This window comes from Triplophysa rosa, linkage group LG17, assembly GCF_024868665.1.
Source record: "Triplophysa rosa linkage group LG17, Trosa_1v2, whole genome shotgun sequence".
NCBI lineage: Eukaryota > Metazoa > Chordata > Actinopteri > Cypriniformes > Nemacheilidae > Triplophysa > Triplophysa rosa.
This window is the reverse complement of record NC_079906.1, coordinates 22,222,033-22,243,135: the sequence shown is the minus strand read 5'-3', so window position 1 is coordinate 22,243,135 and position 21,103 is coordinate 22,222,033. Positions and strand designations below refer to the sequence as shown.

General features: G+C 39.3%; 3 protein-coding genes across 3 annotated transcripts in view; all 3 read left to right on the top strand.

Annotated features, from left to right (window-relative positions):
* The first annotated feature begins 3,806 nt into the window (after positions 1-3,806).
* On the top strand, positions 3,807-4,995 carry LOC130568641 (4-galactosyl-N-acetylglucosaminide 3-alpha-L-fucosyltransferase 9-like). The gene has a single exon (XM_057357633.1). It carries the CDS (start codon positions 3,832-3,834, stop codon positions 4,933-4,935), a length of 1,104 nt encoding a protein of 367 aa, XP_057213616.1. The 5' UTR covers positions 3,807-3,831; the 3' UTR covers positions 4,936-4,995.
* Positions 4,996-5,599: 604 nt separating this feature from the next.
* Positions 5,600-8,493, top strand: LOC130568642 (cytoplasmic tRNA 2-thiolation protein 1). The gene is made up of 3 exons (XM_057357634.1): positions 5,600-5,769; positions 6,410-6,907; positions 6,980-8,493. Exons 2-3 carry the CDS (start codon positions 6,412-6,414, stop codon positions 7,513-7,515), a joined length of 1,032 nt encoding a protein of 343 aa, XP_057213617.1. The 5' UTR covers positions 5,600-5,769; positions 6,410-6,411; the 3' UTR covers positions 7,516-8,493.
* Positions 8,494-8,600: 107 nt separating this feature from the next.
* The window catches only part of pxnb (paxillin b), a 29,626-nt gene continuing 17,123 nt past the window's right edge, over positions 8,601-21,103 (top strand). Inside the window, exon 1 of the mRNA XM_057357357.1 lies at positions 8,601-8,748. Within this exon, the coding sequence (XP_057213340.1) occupies positions 8,736-8,748 (13 nt within the window). The 5' untranslated portion in view covers positions 8,601-8,735. The remainder of the gene's footprint in view (positions 8,749-21,103) is intronic.

Below are 21,103 nucleotides of genomic sequence, written 5' to 3'. Positions count from 1 at the left end.
ATGACACATCAGTTTTCAGTGGTGTGTGCCAAGTTGCCAACCATATGTAAATATGTAGGCAGTAATTTCTGTGCAGTGTGTACAGTTACTGAAAGAATGCACCATTGTACGTGCGCGCGTCAGTGCTCGTGTCAGAGCGATGCATCTGACAGCAGGGGAGGTTTAACAATACCCGTTTAAATTCATAGTGAGAGAAGCTCGTTCTGCACTTTGATGTGATAAAGAATGTGCCCCTTTGTTTGCACTGTTCGTAAAAGTGTTAAACATAGAAGACAAAACACTTCTATATACATGAAAGTACTTCTACTGTCTATATAAATAAGCTGAGTTAATCAAAAACCTGTACTTTTCATTGCATATTAAATTCTATTACATAGCAATTGAACTCTGCTCAAAACACAATAGAAAATGTAATGGTTTACAGACAAGGGTCACTAGGTTAGCCTTTACATTCGCCTACCTAACAATAAACTTTCTTATTTGTATACAATCTCTAAACTCAGAGTACATTGGTGCATTCTTTCAGTAACTGTACACACTGCTACATTGCACAGAAATTACTGCCTACATATTTTCATATGGTTGGCAACTTGGCACACGCCACTGAAAACTGATGTGTCATTAAAGATAGCGGTCTTGTGCTTAAGATGCTGGTCGCCAGAGGCTGCGGCTGAACTTCCGGTGGACTAAACCGCGCTATTCATAAAAATACTGTATTTTTCGTTTTGGTTTTATTGTATATTTATTTGATTCATTTAAAGAAATCTTGAGGAAAGCAAACCAAAATTATGTCTCAGATTTGTTTTTTATGCTCATGAATATGGTGGAATATGTACATTTTTTTTCGGTTCATTCATTTTTCTATTTTGAAAAAAGAAACGAATTATCCGAAGGTACACAGACCTTTTTCGTGTCTCGTTATCCCCTAGTGTCTATACATCCAGCCATCAAATGCTGAGTGTTGCTCCATTTTACATCTCTGTGCAATTCCAAACCCCTCCCCTCTCTGCCAGAAAAAAGCTTGAAGAATCAAAAACATATAAGTGGTATGTTTATTATACAAATTTTAGAAAACAAATCCTTTCCAAATCTCCCTCTAGGACATTTATGGAGCCCGTCTCGCCCGCAAAGCCCTCTGCATTGCAGGTGATCCCACCCACCCAACACACAGCTTCTTCAGGCTGCTGCCATCAGGGAGGAGACTGCGGAGTCTCCAGGCCAGGACCAACAGACTAAAGGAGAGCTTCATCCACCAGGCAGTCAGGAAGCTAAACACCCTCCCCACCCTCTTGCCCCATGCATCACTGAACTCTGACCACATTCACAGGTCCTATACTGTGCAACTTCTCTGTTCTCAGTTGTTGCTGATAGATCCAACTCTGGGATATGGCTTGTAGATTTTTCCGATCATAAATTTAGAGTCCAGTTTCACTAGATCTCTCTCCGTCAGGAACTTATTAAACCTGGAAATATCAACTCCGTTGTGAGTCAATAGATACAGCGCCGAAGGGAAGAACAGCAGGCAGGAGACGAAGTGATGTTAAATAAACTGAAAAATGATTTATTGAATAATCTCAGTTGAGCTTTGATGCTCAGTCAAGCTCCGTCAAACTTCGTCTGACTAGAAACAGATTCAATATGTGTTTTTAACCATTCAAGATTACAGTATCAAAACATTGTCTCATGACGTTATTATGAACCTTGAGATGGAGACCATTGGATACTCATATCAGCATAAGAGACAATACAACTCCCAACGAGGTTAAACAACAGGAAAGTAAGGAACAAATAATACGAATGAGATAAATGAAATAGAATAATAAAATGAAATAAAACAAGAAACAGTGCATGTTTCTATCCAGATCCATCAACGCCTTCCACAAGCAAAGCACACACAACTGTGAAACAGACAGCACTGTGGGCTGTGCTTTATGAGTGAAGTGGAATGGATTCCCACACCCGCTGAAAGCATTCGGTAACACTCTCCCCCCATTCCGCTCCAGGTTTTCCATTTCCCGCTCAGTCTGTGTCCGTCTGCTCAGTGCTGACAATGGATGGATCGTTGTGGAATCCAAGTTCAAGTGGCTTTTATTGTCATTTCAACAATATACAGTAGTACACATTGAAACGAAACATCGGACTACGGATCCATTAAGGGACAAATTTGTGCCTTTGGCATGTGTATTGAGGTAAACTTTGGATATGTTCAACGGTAAGACAGTTCTTGACATATTTCAAATAATATTTAAATATCCTATTAAAATGATACCTCAATAAATATGTAAGTAATAAAAAAAGATTTGCTAGTGTATATGTAACCTTATTTATTTAGGCCTATTTATTTTTGCAAAAAAACGATAAAAGGGAATCCCCTTTCTTGACTTGGCATTCGATTTTTTTTAAATATCTCATTTGTCATAAAACAACAATTATTACTAATATGTATTTATGCAGTAGCCTACTATTCAAATTAAACCTTTAAAGACATTATCGAAACTTTTAGGCAATTATTTCACAAATTGTATTACACAACACAGAAAAAATGGTGGGTACGACTCTGCCCTAATGTAGTGGCAGATAAAGTATATTATTATTGTTTTATGGTGTGAGAGAAAGAAATAGTAGAGACACGATGTCTTCAAACTTTAAAGTCACCATGAAATCAAACAGGAAAATTATAGTGCTTTACATAGTGATGCAGTGGTTATTATAAATGATTTATCCGTGCATTTAATTTGCAGTTGTAATCTTAAATCAAAAACATTAAGCTCCTCTCCCCCTCTCAACAACAACTATTCACCACATGAAGTAAGCAACAAAAAAGAGGTAGGACTATACTGTCCAATGGCCAGGCATTTTTAGCCCTCCCCTCCAGGCCCAACTTACAACAAACCAATCAAAAAGGGAAGGGCAAAACAAAGCCCCGCCCTATATTTTTTTCTAAAAAAAATTTCACTCGGAGATACGTCACGATATGGAAAAGAAGTCAATCGCAATTTCCGTTTCATGGTGACTTTAAAGTCCAGAGATTCTGAAGTTTTTTTTTTTTTTAAGTTTATCTGAAGTAAATTTATTTTTAATAGCAAAAAAATGTAAACTCTGCACTGAAAATCTAACATTTGTGGTACAATGTATGCCCACTCAATGAATTTTTAATAAGCTACTATATGAATGTAGACTTTTATTATGGCAGGGCTACTGTTTTCAAGTAAAAAACTGATTAAAAAATCTGCCTATATATTTGACAATATAAATTCACATACAATAAAGAGTAGTTTTGAATAGTTTGAACTTTGTCTTTGCACACCTCTGTCAAAATCGTAAAACAGTTTAAGTATTGTTGTTGTCATTTCATTCCCTGGGGTGGAGAAACGAAAGGCAGTGTCACCATGGCACAAAACAAGCATCATACTAAAACACAAGGGACACTCACTGGGCACTGCCTACACCAGCACAACATTCTGTTTCAGACATTGCTTTCAACGAATACATTCAGTTTAAACATTAATTTATTCATGGTAATGATTTACTTTAATCTGTGTTTGCTTATATTAAATTATATTTGTGGATTTGTCCTGTCCTTCCTTAAAGATTTATGGAGTATAGTATAAAGACACTACGTGATAGATACGTGTACTTTGTACCTTGAATGCACATTAAAGCTGCAGTTGTAAGGAAAGCTTTTGTTGTTTCATACGGAGCTGTCTTGATGTTACCCATAGGAAGTGTTTTGTATTCATTTAGAAATTTCTCAAAGCAATTGAATTTTTTATATTGACATATTTACTTTTTTTGTTTCACTTTCTCTAAATCATTCTGTTAGATCATAAAATGTCAAGCGCATGTTCAGCTCCGGGTTGCCGCAGTATACTGACAGTTGCCGGCGTCGTCTCTCTGAGCTTCTTTTTCTGGACTTCACCTCTGACCAGCTGTCCACCTCGACTACCTGAATTCAAACAACACTCAGATGGACACCATGAAGAGATGAACAACTCGATTGCTGATGAAACAGTGGAGAAACCTGTACTTTTATTATGGGTCTGGCCTGAAAATTACAGATTTGATCTTAAGGACTGTAAAACTCTTTACAATATTGACGGCTGTCACCTGACGGACGATAGAGCTCTCTACAGCAGTTCAGACGCTGTGCTTGTTTTTCACAAGGCTATTAGTTGGGACCTGTCCACCCTTCCACCATCTCCTCGTCCCCCGTTCCAAAAGTGGATCTGGCTTAATGTAGAATCGCCAACAAACACGCAGAAAATTCCAGGGATCGAAAACCTCTTTAATCTGACTCTCAGTTATAGAGAGGACGCTGACATTCCTGTGCGGCTGAGACTGACCAGCAACAAAACTCCAAATGAGAATTTTACAATTCCCAAAAAGGACAAACTGGTCTGTTGGATCGTAAGTAACAATGCTGCCCATACAGGTGTCGGCAAGAGGAACACTTACTACAATGAACTTAAAAAGTACATCACTGTGCACATGTTTGGAAGCGCTTATGCTGGGAGACTATCTGATGAAGACTATTATCCCACCATAGCCAGCTGCAAATTTTATCTGTCTTTTGAGAATTCCATCCACAAGGACTACATCACGGAAAAGTTTAACGGACCTCTGTCAGCAGGTACTGTACCTGTGGTGCTGGGACCTCCCAGAAAGAACTATGAGAGGTTTGCACCGCGTGACGCCTTCATTCACGTGGACGACTTCCCAGACGCAAAGTCACTGGCAGAATATCTGACGCAGCTGGACAGAGATGAAGATGCGTATCGCAGGTACTTTAACTGGAGGAGACATTTCTCAGCACGACCTCATTTAATATTACAGAATCAAGAGTTTGTTCTGGCGATTTGCACGGCCTGCGATCATGTAGCGAGACACAAGGAATATCAAGAAGCTCATGATATCTATGAATGGTTTTTTAACTAATTTTCGATCACCTCAGGTTTTGGAGTTTGGTTTTGCTGTTTGATAATGAGTCATGTAAACTGGTGTTAACACTGTATTTAAGTGCAGATATCTTGTTATTGAACAGACCAGTTTAGACCTGCATGAATTTCCTGTTCTTAAACTGTTATTATTGTCATTATTATTAATTAATGAGCGAAATCTTATTTGTGAGATTTGTTTGACCCAATTGTAATATTTTGAAATGAGTATCCTTAAATCCCCTCTGTCATCATTTACTCACCCTCATGTAATTTCATACCTGTATAAATGACTTCATGAACACAGAAAATGACATTTGGATGAATGTTAGCAATTTTCGGTTCTGGGACATCATTGACTACCATAGTAGGAAAATTTTAATGGTAGTCAAAGGTGCCCCATAACTGTTTCATTTTGTGTTCAACAGAATAAAAAAAGTATACAATGTTTTCTTTGGTTAGTGGATGACGTCCCAGAACTGAAAATTGCTAACATTCTTCCAATTATCTTTCTTTGGGGGTAAATTAAAATTAATCGGTTGATTTAAAGCACCTAAAGGGATACATTTTGTATAACAAAATATAGAAAGATAGAATAAAAACGTACGTACTTCGACGTCAAGCGCTTCCATTCCAGCAGGTGGCGGAAATGTGACATCAGCTGAGAGAAGAGGAGAAGAAGAGACACAACACGAGCTAATGATAATGATCACGTTAAACTGTTTTAAGTCGGAGAAGTGTTATTATTTTAATCCATAATCTTCCTCTTCTTCGGGGTGTTTTCTTATAACGTGACACTAAGCGTTTTGTTTTAAGACCGGAGGAAATATTTCAGGTTTGTATTATTTACATTCATGGACCTTACGTTCCCTTTAGTTCAGTCTGCTGTCATAGTGTGTTGTTGTATTCTTCAGACACTGAACACTCATGTTTCTTTATAATAAATATGGGTAGTTGTTATTTAACGTAATTATTTTCGTTTCTCAACTAGTTTTTCCACATATACACTAAATGTCAGCAAAGTATTCTGAGGTGCTCAGCTGTAAATAATAGTTTAGAGGTGTAAGGCTCGATATATCGCGATACAAAATTACGGTTTGTATTGGACAACATTTTGGGACGATGTGAGGTCTATTAAATGCTGTTGGTTGAGCTGCCAACATGTGATTTGCGTTTAAATAGAGAGACCTATAATGTTTTTGTGATTTTATTAATGTTACTTTAAGAGCAGTTTAGCCTTTAATTACTTTTTATTTTAACGTTACAATTCAGTTTTATTTTTCAGTGCCAGACCTATTCAATTCTTATTAGTTTACATATATATTTAATTAAGCTATGAACGTTGTCAATTCTGTAACAAGAATAAGAACTGTTCTTAATGTTTTGGATAGGTTTACGTTCATGTATTTTTTTAATGATGGTGTATTGTTTGTATCAAATCGTGAGCTGAATGCTGACCATCAGAATCTCTGCAGACATGCCTGTCCAGTGCAGTCATTGCTCACAAAGACGTGCAGTTCTCAAGCGGCCAAAGACAGGACACTCCCTCTGTAAGGACTGCTTCTTCTGGGCTTTTGAGGAGGAGATCCATCAAACCATCGTGTCTGCCGGCCTGTTCAATCGTCGGGAGACTGTGGCCATCGGGGCCTCGGGTGGTAAGGACTCTACTGTTCTAGCCCACGTGATGAAAGTCTTAAATGAGCGCTATGATTATGGGCTGAACCTTCTGCTGCTGTCTGTGGATGAGGGCATCACCGGTTACAGAGACGATTCGCTGGAAACAGTGAAGAGAAACCAGCAGCAGTATGATCTGCCGCTGAAGATCGTGTCTTATGAGGAGCTGTACGGCTGGACTATGGACGCCATTGTGAAGCAGGTGGGATTGAAGAATAACTGCACTTTCTGTGGTGTTTTCCGTCGACAGGCGCTGGACCGGGGAGCCATGATGCTGAAAGTAGACAAGATATGCACAGGTGATCTCCTGTCTAATGGTTCAGCATCTTGTTCTCTTTTCTTTACTCATAATTGTTTCATTTATTGAGCAGGTCACAATGCAGATGACGTGGCGGAGACGGTTCTCATGAACGTTTTGCGCGGGGACATTGCACGTCTTCGTCGCTGCACAGCCATTAGCACGGCCAGCGAGGGAGAGGGCGCCATCCCGCGCTGCAAGCCCCTTAAATACGCCTACGAGAAAGAGATCGTCCTCTACGCCTATTTCAAGAAGCTCGACTACTTCTCCACAGAATGCATCTACTCACCCAATGCGTACCGAGGTCACGCTCGGGCCTTCCTCAAAGACCTGGAGTCCATCAGGCCCAGCTCCATCATCGACATCATCCACTCTGGAGAGACCCTCTCGATAAAGGAGGGCGTGAAGATGCCGGTCCAGGGAACGTGTTCACGCTGCGGGTATATCTCGAGTCAGGCTTTGTGCAAGTCCTGTGTTCTGTTGGAGGGCCTGAATCGAGGGTTACCCAAGCTGGGCATCGGAAAACATCACCGTCTGCATGGCAAAATTCTGGCTCAGGAGCCTTTGACAGAGCAGGTACAAAGGAAACTAAAAGCTGTGGATTTTTGACACAAGATTACTTTTAATAATGACACGTAACTCAACAAAAATGTAGTTTTAAAGATGTCCTGGTTTATTTTATGAGATCATTTTGTTTTATTTTTAAAGTTTGGGTTAGTTAAACACAACTGAATGTCACGTTTCAAGCTTTAATGCCTTAACTCAGAGAAACGAGCTGTTCCTATCTGAACACGTTTCTGGTTGAAACGACATTATAACAAAGTTTTTAATCATCAATTCTAATTTTACTTCCAAGTCTTTTTTGGAAGATGTTTTGTTTCACATTAAACTGTACGTATTAGAGAATAAAACAAATGTGGAAAGGAGTGTTTTTAATGTACTTCAACTTGTGACCTGATGTGGTATAATCATGTGTTAAGTTCGCATAGTTATATGTTGGCCATAAAGTCATAAAATATCGGTGTGTTTGCCGGGAAGACTTTTCAATTTTCCTCAGGAGGTCATGAACAAGGGCACAAAGAATCACAAATGCTTTTGATTGAATTCTTTGTAGAGCTTGAACCTGCAGTGTTTGGCTTGTATGTCAAGTTTTTTTCTTTAAATGTTGATCTGTGTAATCTCAATTCATGTGTTTACAAATAAATAAATGACACGCCTAGGGGTGAAATTACACCCAATAACTTAATATTTAAGTTTAATATTTAGAACCCCCCCCAAAAAACATGTAAAGAACATCATTAAAAAGGTCCCATGGTGTTTGTTTTGGCCAAATTTTACATCCACAAAACAAGAATAATCCAAAAAGAAATGGAATAGGGATTTCACAATGTAGTAATAACAGAAATCTACTTAAACCTATTTCTGTAACTGCCCAAGCATCATTTAACATATGTACTTAATTATCATATTATTTAGTTATTTTTCTTTGTATTGCTCTTCGACGGGTTGAGGTTGACCAATTGATTTCAAATGGTTGTATTTCTCCCTATATTTGATGTGTAGATTATTTTAATAAAAAGAAATGTGCCATGATAATTGTTATTAAACGGTGCTGCTCTGCGCAAACGCCAGAGGTCGCTGCAGTAGAGTAAGAAGTGGTCCGTGTTGTGTGATGTGTACAGGGGGTCTCTGACTCTCTTCTGCTCCAGTCCAGCCGCCTACAAACAGCAGGACAACTTCAGCTCAAACTTGTCTTCTGTTAAACGACCTCTTAACATTGTTCTCCAGATCAGGATTGAGGATTAAAGCGCCGCTGGACGCTCGGGATCATGGATGATCTAGGTAAAGACGCACATGCTCACATTTGTGTTGCAGTGAGGGACCGACATAACGGAGAAATAAAAACGATAAGGGGAGAGAGAGGCTAACTACAGTAGCCAATGAGCTAACGCGGAGAATCAGATACAAAGTAACACTTTGAATTTATGACATTAAAGACGCGCGTCACTGTGATACAATGGAACGATTCACTCTTCACGTTTGGGTGTTACAGTGAAACATTTTATGAGACAACTACGAGATTTTAAAGTGTTATATAAACACCCAAGGTAGAATCCGTATAGTGTTAATTTGGCAAAGCACATCTCGTCTCTTTAAAAATGAGGGTGCGTTTGTGAAAGTTTGTTTTTCTCTGTTACTTTTAATTAAGTTGGTGTCACATTTGTTTCCGTTGATACAATCAGCATTGGTTATCCTCAGAGACTGACCCCAGAGCTGCCAGGTTACACATGCAACATGTGGCCATTAAGTTTAATCTCAAATATGATGTTTAGAGAACAGTTTATCGATTTGTTTGAGGAGCAGAAATAGAACAGATTTGTTGCTTTCGAGCCACTGATAAAAAGATTTCAGCCGTGAGTGTTGCGTTTATTGATTCGGTGTGTGATGTCTCTTTAAACATTTTGATCAGGTTCATGTGTTTCTCGTTTGATTTGCACGTCAGATTTGATATATGTAATATTTCTGAATAACCTCCTGAACTCCAGTGCCTAGAGTGCGCGTGCGTAAGGGCGTGTCCACTGAGGTGAAGGCCGCCGACCCCGCCCACAGCCGCCCGCATCCTCCCTGCATCTAACTTGTGATCTGAAGAACCATCAAATGAGCATATTGTTTTTGCAATCTCTAAATTTAACACATCTACAATGCTAAACTATTTAAAGAAAATACGTCTCATTCTTAAGTCTCTGTAATTTTAGAGACCGTTTATCAAATGCTGGCCTTAAATCCGGATAGACACACCTCTCCTCAGGCTCTATGATTTGAGTTGAAATCACTAAATTATGTTTGTTGGAATCACTAACCCCAACTATGAGCAATAGTGTTGGTAAAGCTTGTTAACTTCCATTTATGAGATGATCTCTCTGACGTCTCGTGTCAGTAGGGAGCACAGATTTGGAGGCGGTGGTACGGTGCGGGCGACTGCGTGGCAGCGTTTTTAACCAACAGCGTGTGGCGGGCAGGAGAAAGAGGTGATTGTGTTCCGAACTGAAACCCAGCTGCGTGAGTCCGTCGCAGAGAACAACTGTGTTTTGAGATGATGGTTCTGTCCTAAAACAGTTCACATTTAGAGAGGGGGAGGAAACTGACTCACTCAGGGGTCAAAGGGCGAATGAGAGCAGTTTTTCCAACCAGCTGTTCAGACTGGAATTCTTTATTGGATTTGTTAGAGGCGATAAGTGTTTTGGATTAAGAATGAAGCTGTTGTGAAGGAAAACGCTTTACTTAAACTACAGCTTTATTGTGGCTCCAAAAACGTCCTTCACTTCAAATCTAAAATTCCTTCATGTCTTTTGCAGATCACAAATGTGTTCAGACTTTTTATGCCACTGTATGATTTAGGATCTGAATAGGTGTTTGTGACGAATCCGCCATTGCAAGTGTTTACTAAATTCCAGACCCCAACACGGGTCCTCTGAGCATGAGAGGAATTCATATAAACCATGTTATTCACCCCTTGCAATATCAGCGATACAGAATTGAGGTGTTTAGACGCGCACGCACGCATGCACGCACGCACGCACGCACGCATGTCTGGTTTATTATCTCCGTGGGGACAGTCCATAGGCGTAATGTTTTTTATACTGTACAAAATGTATATTTTATCCCCAACCCCTAAACCTAAAGATCATAGAAAACTCTTTGCATTTTTAGATTTTTTAAAAATATTGTTCTGTACAATTTATAAGCTTTTTTGCCCATGGGGACCTCAATTTTGGTTCCCACGGTGACAGGAGTCCCCATGAGTTGGTGTGCATTCAGGTTTAGGTCCCCACCGGGATATACAAACATGAACACATACAAACACACCATTGTTGGGTGTAACTAGTTACTAAGTAATTCATTACTGTAATTTAATTACTTTTCCCTTGAAAAATTAAAGTAAGGGATTACTCTGCTTCTGTAATTTAATTACAGTTACTTCTGATGTAATTGAACTAAATAATATATGTAATATATTCAATAGTGGAAACGACATCCAAATTATCTAACTTTTATCTAACTTTAAGTCTAACTTTAAAATGTATGCTTTAGTGCAGTGGTCACCAACCCTGTTCCTGGAGATCGACCGTCCTGCAGACTGCAGCTCCAACCCTGCTTCAGCACACCTGTCTGTAATTATCAAGCAAACCTGAACACCTTGATTAGATAGTTCAGGTGTGTTTGATTGGGGTTAGAGCTGAAATCTTCAGGATGGTCGATCTTCAGGAGCAGGGTTGGAAACCACTGCTTTAGTGTATCCTTCTCACATTTGTAATACTATTACTAGGTCAGTTAATAAGAATAATGTATGAAGTTATTTATCATGTATTTTAATGAATTAAATAAGCCGTTTCATGTCTATCCTTGAATCAGTTCTAATCAAGGTTGATGTGGGATATAGAAAGTAATTAGCACATATCATTTTTCTTCCAAGCGGTAGAATGGGAGTGAATGGGGGGGCAATTTTCTCGATCAAAGAACTGCTCGACATGGCTCTGTGGTCTTAACAAAGGTTTTTTGAAGCGAATCGATGCGTTTGTTTAAGAGAAATATCCATATTGAGAGCGCTATTAACGTTGATGTCTAGCTTCCGTTATCCCTCTAATGCGCGTGAACCTGAGGCTTTTTTTTCGGCAATTGACAGTAACAAAAGCTCCCTCACAGAGGAGACGGTATCCTATTGGAACAAAAAAAAAATGCCACATTCGTCAACGGAACTTACGACACGTCTGCGTCATTTTCCGGAGTGTCCAGCAGTTCTTTGATCGATGGGTGCACTATTTGGAGCTTCAAAAAATTGCCCCCCGTTCACTCCTATTCTACCGCTTGGAAGAAAAACGATACGTGGTATTATAACTCCGACTGCATTATTCTTCAAGAAGAAAGTCATATTCAGTCAGGATGCCTTGAGGATGAGTAAAACATAGGGAAATTTTGTTTTGCCTCTGAAAAATCCCTTTAATTTTGCTTCTCATCTGGGCTGCAGTGGACGGGTGATGGGTTTGTGCATTTAACGAATGTGGATTGGGTCCATTCAGCTCTAGTCTGGTGAAACACAAGCTGCTTCATCAGACTTCAAATGCTTTCACACTTCTAATGAGCAAAGTAACGGCAAACACACACAGCCGTCTGAGGCTTATTTAGAGGTGACAAATAGCAAAAGAAACCTAATGAATGAAGCACTGTCATCCTCTTTATGTTAACCAGCTGTGACGGTGACAAGCGACAGGATGTGTTGTCCATTGCTCGGTTTCTATTTCTGCCGTTTTACATCTGATAGTCACACACATCAAAACCTCACGAGCCCAAATCACGCAAGATGTGGTCTGATGTTTCCTCTGCAACCCGCTGTCGCTGTCAGAGCTGCCTCGTGTAAAGCGTGTTGTGCACAGAGTTTGTGCAAGATTTTTGTTATTGAATAGATATTAAAACACAGCATGAGTGGGTTCAGTTTATTTGTAGTGAAATCCCCCACGGTCAAGTCACAGTGTGGTGGTGGAGCTCAACATAAAGCCACTTCCTGCCGCTGTCGTTTCCTCAGGAAGTGAGGTGAGACCCTGGGTCCAGAGGTGTAAAGAGTACCTGCAAACCATACTTAAGTAAAAGTACAGATACCTTGCAGTGAAAATTACTCCATTACAAGTTACAAGTCACCAATTCCAAAACGACTTGAGTAAAAGTCTTCGAGTATCTGATTTTAACAGTACTTGAGTATTTTACTTATACTGAATGTAGGCTCAAAGCAGCACTAGTCCTCAACACTTAAGAGACACAGCAGTGAAAAACTAGAAACAGTTGATTTGTGAGGTGAGCAATCGCATTTATTTTCTTAAATCATAATAAGACTGAACACCTCAAAATTGCAACAAATCATGGCCGACATCATAACCTACGTCATTACAAACACCCTAAGTCTCATTTAAGCTCAAGTGCTCATAAGTAAACCAAAGTCCTTCAAAAAGGTCTCTTCAATATAACAGATAAATAAAATAATGTTAAGTAGAATTAAAAAGTCAAAGCCTTTTTGCACTGGACATGCTGGTTTGGGCCTCATCGCCAGCTGCAGTCATGTCCTCATTTCACATACACTGTTAGCCCTTACCTGCCATTTCTACAGTAATACATTGGCAACACTGTTGCCAGCTAGTTACTGTAGGTGTTTTACAGTAAACTACTGCAATGGCTGTTTGAAGATACATTATTAAAGAATCTATTAACGCACTTAAGTCACACAGTCTTAGATGAACAAGTGTAAATAACAGATGAACACAATAAATCTGTCAAGATTTCACCAGAGGATAATTAAACACAAACATCAATAACATCTTCACATATTACAGACACCACTTTCACTTTATTTCTGTCATCTGTGTAAGATCTTATTGAGATTTAACTCTAGTTCATAGTGGTTCAATTATGTTTTAAGTCACCATTATGGCGATCAGTGTTTGCTTTGGTTGGACTCTTTGACTTTCTTGTAGCTTTAAAATGTACACTTATACAATAACACTGAAAGGGACTTTACAGGAACCGCAACTTTATGTTTGCTTAGTAACTGAAGATACATCTGAAAGAATTCAATCATTAAATAATAATAATATAGCATTTAAGATTTATTAAGATATGTTTGGTAAAGTGATTACATGTTATAATGGAAAGATCTCTGTCAGAAAATCTTTCTTTGCAATTGAGACACAGTTAGACACTTGACATACAAACCTCATCAATGGTGACAAACAATCATGAATGAGTTTTGTACTATGTACCCAGCATGCATTGCAGCATGAAGCTGTTCAGTTGATTGTCACCATTGTTGAGATTCATATGTGGATTGTTCATTTCTCTGTGTCCGACTCATTCTATAGGTTAATATTTTGTCTATATAGTGTGAGAGCACTTTTGAAAATTGAAATACTATACATTCTTTTTACTGGTTTACATCACTTCATGGCAATAGTCCCACCATATGGTCAAATTTTGAGCAAACATGTTTAGAGCACATTTAGGAAGAGTTAGTTTTAAAAATAAGAGCTTTTGTAGATGTGTGACCTACAGTAACTAGCTGGCAACAGTGTTGCCAATATATTACTGTAGAAATAGCGGGTAAGGGCTAACCATGTATAAACCGCCAGCGATTGACATCTACCTGATACTGCACTCATATTCATATAAAGAAGCCATGTTGACAAGTTTTTGTAAGTTATGGCAAAATCCACAAGATTGTAGTACCTTCAATGCCCTGTGAATGGCAATATTAATTATAAGATAGGTGGCATGCAAAATGTAATGTGTAATTGCATTAGTCATTACAAATGTAGTGGAGTAAAGAGTACATATACTTGTTCAAAAATGTAGTTAAGTAGAGAGTAAAAGTTGCTAATATCTTTAATACTCAGTACAACTACAAAGTAGCCAAAAAGATACTTAAGTAAAGTAACTAAGTACATTTACTCCAATACTTTACACCACTGCCTGGGTCTGAGGGCAGGGCAGTCAGGGTTTTGCTGGCTTAACATAAATATAATCAGTAGGATATTTTATGTGTCAAAATGCATATGTATTCTTATACTTCATGAAATGTGTATGGGGTTTTTAACGTCTCCATATTGACTGTCATTTCATATTAAAAGAGCATCTGCTTGCTCATCACTATGCTTACAAACATCATGTCTTGTGGGTTTGATGTAGTTTCTGTGATGACTCAATAGTGATGTTAATCATATTCCAGCTTCACAAACATTTTTACACGATAGAACAGTGTAAACAAATTAATTTGTCATTTTAAAGATCGGGTATCATGCTATGTCATGCATTCTGACTTCTGACTTGTTAAACGTGCTGGCTTCTCATGCTTAACATGGTCAATTTGTTAAAGGTGTGCTGAACTGGCCGTTATTATTATTACTTGTGACGTTCGCGTGATTTTTACATTCGAAAACATCAAAATCAATAAGTAATAGGCTATTTTCTACCCTGGTTTTGACGCCAGCTGGAGAAACGCTGGGTTTTTATGGGCGTGCCGCATTGAAGACTTGGAAGTAAACCCCCACTGCTATGATTGGATAGCAGTTTGCGTAGTAAACTTAAGTTGGAGCCTTCTGTGAATTTGGTTAGACACGTAACAGACTTATTTCCCAGATGTGATGGCAAGTGTTACATTCCGGGAAGGCTTTGCGTATAGTTTGTATAGCCTATAGTTGTATGGTGTTTAATGATATATGACCGTACCTGTCAGCGTTTGAGACCTGTGATCGCGAACCCGACAGAAGATCACCGCGATCGCGGGTCTCAAATGTTACGAGAGTTTCCATGATAAATAAACAAATGGGAGACTCCCGGCCAAAACGACAGTATTGTCAGATACGGATATGACCCAGCACCCGGAATAATACCAAAACACTTCAACACAGCCTCCATTATTCGCAAACGGTGGATAAAACTTTGAAAAATGATATATGAGCCCGCCAAATCACAGAGATGCCGATTCGCACGGGACTAATATCACAGACAACGTCTGCAATTATTACAAATATCTAGAGGGCCCCAGGTAATACTAATCCCGTGTGAATAGTGCTCAGGGCATATCAAGCAATCTCTAACAAAGCAATAGTGACGCATAGTACAAAAATGTTTTACTCACATAAGATTGCTGCGCCATTCCTATCAGATCCAATATTGACGGCACAGCACTGCTTTTTCATTTTAGTCTCTCCACAAAGAGACTTTTAGAGACTTTTCATTTTAGTTTCTCCACAAATCCAAGGAATCCGCGGTAATGTTTTACCCACGTGAGCTGGAATCCCTTTAAAAATAAACTTCGACCACGCATTACTAATGTCGGAATCCGAAGGAAGGTTATGCAGCGACTGTGTTCTTCCACAACCAGGCACTGACTGCTCAATATTGTGCGATCTTTAACGGCATGTATATTGTTTGCTCGCTCTATCTGGTTGCGCGCAACTTGTGTTACTTCAGTACTGTCATGTGCGAACCAGTGGGCGGGGCTAGAGAAGTTGTCATTGATGTTCTTCTGTGGAGGCGGTGTTCAACCTATCAGGTGCATTCCAGGACCTGGCGTTCGCTGGGCCTGGTGTCAATAACAGATGTAATCTCAGTAACAAGGGCGTTTTCAGTTCTGACACTTACAGGATGTTTGCTTGAATATGATTCCCTCTTATATAACAAAAGCTCGGGTTAAAATTGAGGTCTTAATTCATTGCTCCTTTAAAAAACGAGTTGGACGTATGACGTAGTTTTTTTGTGCTTGATACACTCCCCCAGTACTCCAACTTGTTTCAGAAAGTTTTTTTATAATTCTGGATCCCTGTGTTGTCAAAGGGATCCTATTCCTTTTATTGGCCATTCTCCCGGAAAAGCACGGAAAGGTGAAAGAAAGAGCGCTCATGAGCCAACCGACGAGCGAGACCCGCTTACCATAAAGATTGTGTGCGCTGCATCAAGATGGGCTGCGCTGCAGCTTGTTACTCTTGCGATAGTGAAGTTTAGATGTGTCCGTTTGTTCACGGCATTTCAATGATGGATGTTATATAAACTGTGGATATAACGCTGGATTTGGATATCGTTTGAAACTGATAGATGGCGTGGTCCCAGTGCTAAAAGATGCCGGACATGAACTGCATGCGGTAAGTCAAACTAATTCATACGTCCGGGTTTTGTTGGCAATTGGCTTGTACATGCATAATGTACAAAACAGTAAGGGATTAATGTGATGATGTGTTGTGTGCTCACGCTGTAGTTCCATCCCACTCTCCCCACTAGTCCCACCTCTAGCAGCTCATGTTTTTCCGGAAATAATCGTACAGCTGTATCTGTCTTTTGTAAATTTGATCAAACTAAATACTCTTCAAAGATCCGACGTATGCAATACTACTGTATAGGTACTCAAGATTAATATGAGATTGGCAGAAACTGCGATCTTTAACAGAACAAACTCTAAAAAAAGAATTGTCTTATGAATCCTATCTAAACTGTTCATTATACATAATTCTAGTTAAAAAATCCATGTTTTAATAGATATGAATAGCCCCCACGCTATTTGTCTACATAAAGAGAGAAATCTTGGTAAAATTAGGACGCGTGTCATATCACGGACAGCCTTGTTCACTGTTTTGGTAAAAACAGCAGTCAGTTTTCAGGATTCAGATCAGCATTCAGGATTTGCCGCTACAAATCAGACACGCGCTTCGAACAAAGACGTTTTATGTGCTGCATTAAAAAGACACGCAGAGTTTTGAAAGATGATCTCACTAACGTTACCAGCTTTAATTTGATGACTCAAGATTCTGTCATTTCCAGAATATTAGCCTGTCTGTTCTCAATCATGATGTTGAGAGGTGGACGTGTGCCGAAGGCGCCGTCAAAGCGAGACTTTGCCATGTGTTTGCCTGCTGTTACGAGGTTATTTAGATGTAAGCGCTCGGACGTTTCTCTGCTGTACCGTGTCTGACGGCCAATTCTTTCTCTGTTTGCCTTCACGTCTTTCTCAAGCGCCCGCCCGCACCCCCTCTCTCCCCTTGGCAGGGCGTCTGGCCCGAGACACAGCACTGATTGTTTTCCTGATGGCCTTGGATGTTCCAGAACTTATAGTTACAACAAAATTCTTCCCACATGAGTGAATTTGGGAGATACTCTCCGTGGAAGCTGCGTGTGTAAAATGTTCCAATGAGCAAATAGTGTATGAAAGAGTGTGTGTGCATGTGTGTGTGTTTTATGACGTGTCTGTGTTCAGCACGGATCTTTTCTAGGTTTAACACATTGAACTCGGACAGAAGGTCGGCCAGGGTTTTTCTAAATAACCAGCCAATCAGATTTGAACTGTGTGCATGTGTGATTCCATTGGATGTTCTCACTGATGTATACACATAGGTGTCTAGAATAGCCGCGGGACCCCCGGACTGCTTGGCTTCAAGTCCCATCGGGAAGAACTTTTATTTTGGGTCCCGAGTGTCAACTTTCTTTAGGGGTGGGGTCGGCGTGAAATTTCTCCGTCATTCGTCTCTTCTTATAAACGTGTCGCTCTCCTCCACAGACAGCCAGAGTCAGTATTGTTCTCTCATGGCGGTGTTGTAGTTATATCTGCCTTTTCTTTCTCTTACTCTTTATTCTCTAGTCTTGCAGTTCTCCTGTAAACCCCTCCTCCTGTCTCTCTGTTATAAATATCAGGGTTTGATGGTATAGAGTTTCGTCCGGGGAGGTCGACAGGCAGAGATTGGCCTTCTGTCACCACAACTCACTGACCACAACGCAGCAGCTTTGATTTTCAGAATAAACATTTGACACAGTTGTCATGCCGTGATTGGATTTCTTCTTTCGTAGGGCTTGTCGCAATGCATTGTGGGTAGGGATGTAATGATTCACCGTGAGCCGGTTGAAAATCGACTATAATATGTGACAATTCAAGCCGGTTGAGATGTTATTTGAACCACAATACATGTTTTGAACAGCAGGGGCCGCTGTGTTTACTGCAAACCTAGATAACGTGGTTTTGCTGATATTTCTTAAATGTAAAAAAAATCCATGAAAAGCACAGACAAACTCGAGTTTGTTTATTTTAAAGAGACTTTTGTATCGTTCAGTTGTTTATTTGATTTGTTGTTAGTTATAAAATTGCAGTTTAGTTTTGTTATTTGACATAAAATATATTTTTTTACAAAGAAATGTGCAGCATTTGAGAAATAATAAAAGGGCAGTTCATTTCTAATTGGTCTCAATTCGTTTTGTAAAAATAAACTGTGAATGAATCGTATCGTGAGATCAGTATCGTGAATCGCTTAACCATATTTAAAGCATATATTTAACAACTAAATTATTGCATGCTACTTTTTTCCTTTACTGCGAACAACTCATATAAGGAGTACACAACTCCTTTGATATCAGTGAGTGTTTTTTGGGCCCGTTGTGTGATCTTTATTTTGCCGCTGCCCCTTTAAGAGCAATCATACAGATATATAGAGCTAATATACGGTGACACATGCGTTTCCCAACTGTTTATGTTCATGAAACGGACTACTTTTACACGGCTACTTGCTAATATCAGAATGTTGACGTAATTTTGTGTTTATGTATTAGTTTCGGAGTAAGAAGACGTGAAAGAGAACTCAGTTTAGTATTATGCGCACTGACTCTCTGGGCATGCCGTGCGCATATCTCAGACAACGCTTCTTCATGAAAGCTGCCTGCGTTGATATATATGTTTGGCTTTTATCAATAGCGACTCGCAAATAAAAAGTATTTAACCGTTGTCTAACATTTCGTATGCTTTGCAGAATTGTTGGAGAGCTTTATACAATAATATAGTGTTTAAAGTTTAAACACCCTGTTGCAAATGTTGTTTCCTGCATTAGCTTCACACTGCAGAAAATACAGGCAACATATTTCATTATTGTTCCTGTTTGTACCTTAGCCTAGGGCTGTCACGATTATGAAATTTGATTGACGATTAATTGTCTAATAAAGCATTGCGATTATGACGATTAATTGTCTGTTTTAGGGCTTTGGCGATTATGACGATTAATTGTCTGTTTTTGAGCTTTGACATTTAATTCTCATACATTTTTGATTCAGAGATTGAAATGACCATATTGTTCTGAATACAAGACTGTTTTTGTCTTGGAAATACATCGGAAAAAATTGGGTCATCATATATTTAAGGTTTAGGCTTTTACCTGTCAATAATACAACCACCAAACACTTGTAAATGAAGTAAATTGATCAGGTGTGAATTGAAGCCACCATTAAAATACTATCAGTCATAGAAAAGCTTCTAGTCTGTTTTTTTCTCACTTGCAAGACTACAATAAAATTTTACTTGTATGTTAATTAAATTTTGGTAGACTGGTTTTCACACTGAGATTTGCTTAAATAATATTAAATTGTACTGCAGGTAATTTGTATATGTTTTAGTTTTTTTTAAGTGATTGTGTTGTGGTGGTACATTTGACAAGTGTTACCATGCTTTAGTAACAATATATACACTAAAATATGCAATATGCAGATGCACTACAGCTCCCCCTAGTGTCTTCTATAGAGATGTGCAATAATTGCGATGATCTGAAACCATCGCGATGAGGTGAAACAATCGCGATGAGACGATTATTTACTAATCGTGACAGCCCTACCTTAGCCATGAAAATACTTGCATTCTACAGGCGAAATATATATTTTTTGGTTGCAAGAGTGAGCGCTTCACTCGTTTGCTCTGTCGGTCCTTCCGCTTCATCAATATAGCATTGAATAGGACTCCCGCGCGTGTAATTACGGCTTTGTGGAGCGTGGCACTGATAGATAAACGAATGGCTGAAGAAGGGGAGGCGAAATAGAGTGACTGGATGCGTTGCTTGCACAATATAATGTTTCTGCGCATTAAATGAATAATGCGCAAAATATCTTTTGATCAATTTGTCAGTTGCAGAGGTGCGACGCCCATTAAGAAAAACTGGTCACACTGGCAGGAAAAATAGTCACAAAATGCGACCATTTGGTCGTAGTCTAGAGCCCTGGAGTTGTTCCAAATCTGTATAAAATTTATTTGTTCTGATGAACACCGAGAAAGGTATTTGAAAGAATGCTTATTACTAGACAGCTTATTTTGCCCCCATTGACTCCCATAGTAGGAAAAAAACAATGGTAGTCAAAAGTGCCCCAGAAGTGTTTGCTGTTCTACATTCTTCAAAAGTAATTTTTCCTACTATGGGAGTCAATGGGGGGCAGGAACTGTTTGGTTATGAGCATTCTTCCAAATATCTTTCTCTTTGTTCATCGGAACAAAGACATTTATACAGATTTGGAACAACTCGAAGGTGAGTAAATGATGACAGAATTTTCATTTTTGGGTGAGGTATCTCTTTAAGTTTGCGGTCAGTGTGTCTACTCATGACTCGTGGTCTGACAGTGATGTTTTTCTTTTCAATGGAGATTGAACTCGATGTGTTGAGAGTACAGAGCTGTCACAGTTTCTGGGGTTTTTAATAAAGGTGGGTGGGATGAACACCATCCATTGTGAGACTACATTCCTATAACTGACACAGTTCAGCCCACATGCCCACTGCTCGCTCTCTCTCTCTCTCTCTCTCTCTCTCTCTCTCTCTCTCTCTCTCTCTCTCTCTCTCTCTCTCCCGCTCTCTCTCTCTCTCGCTCT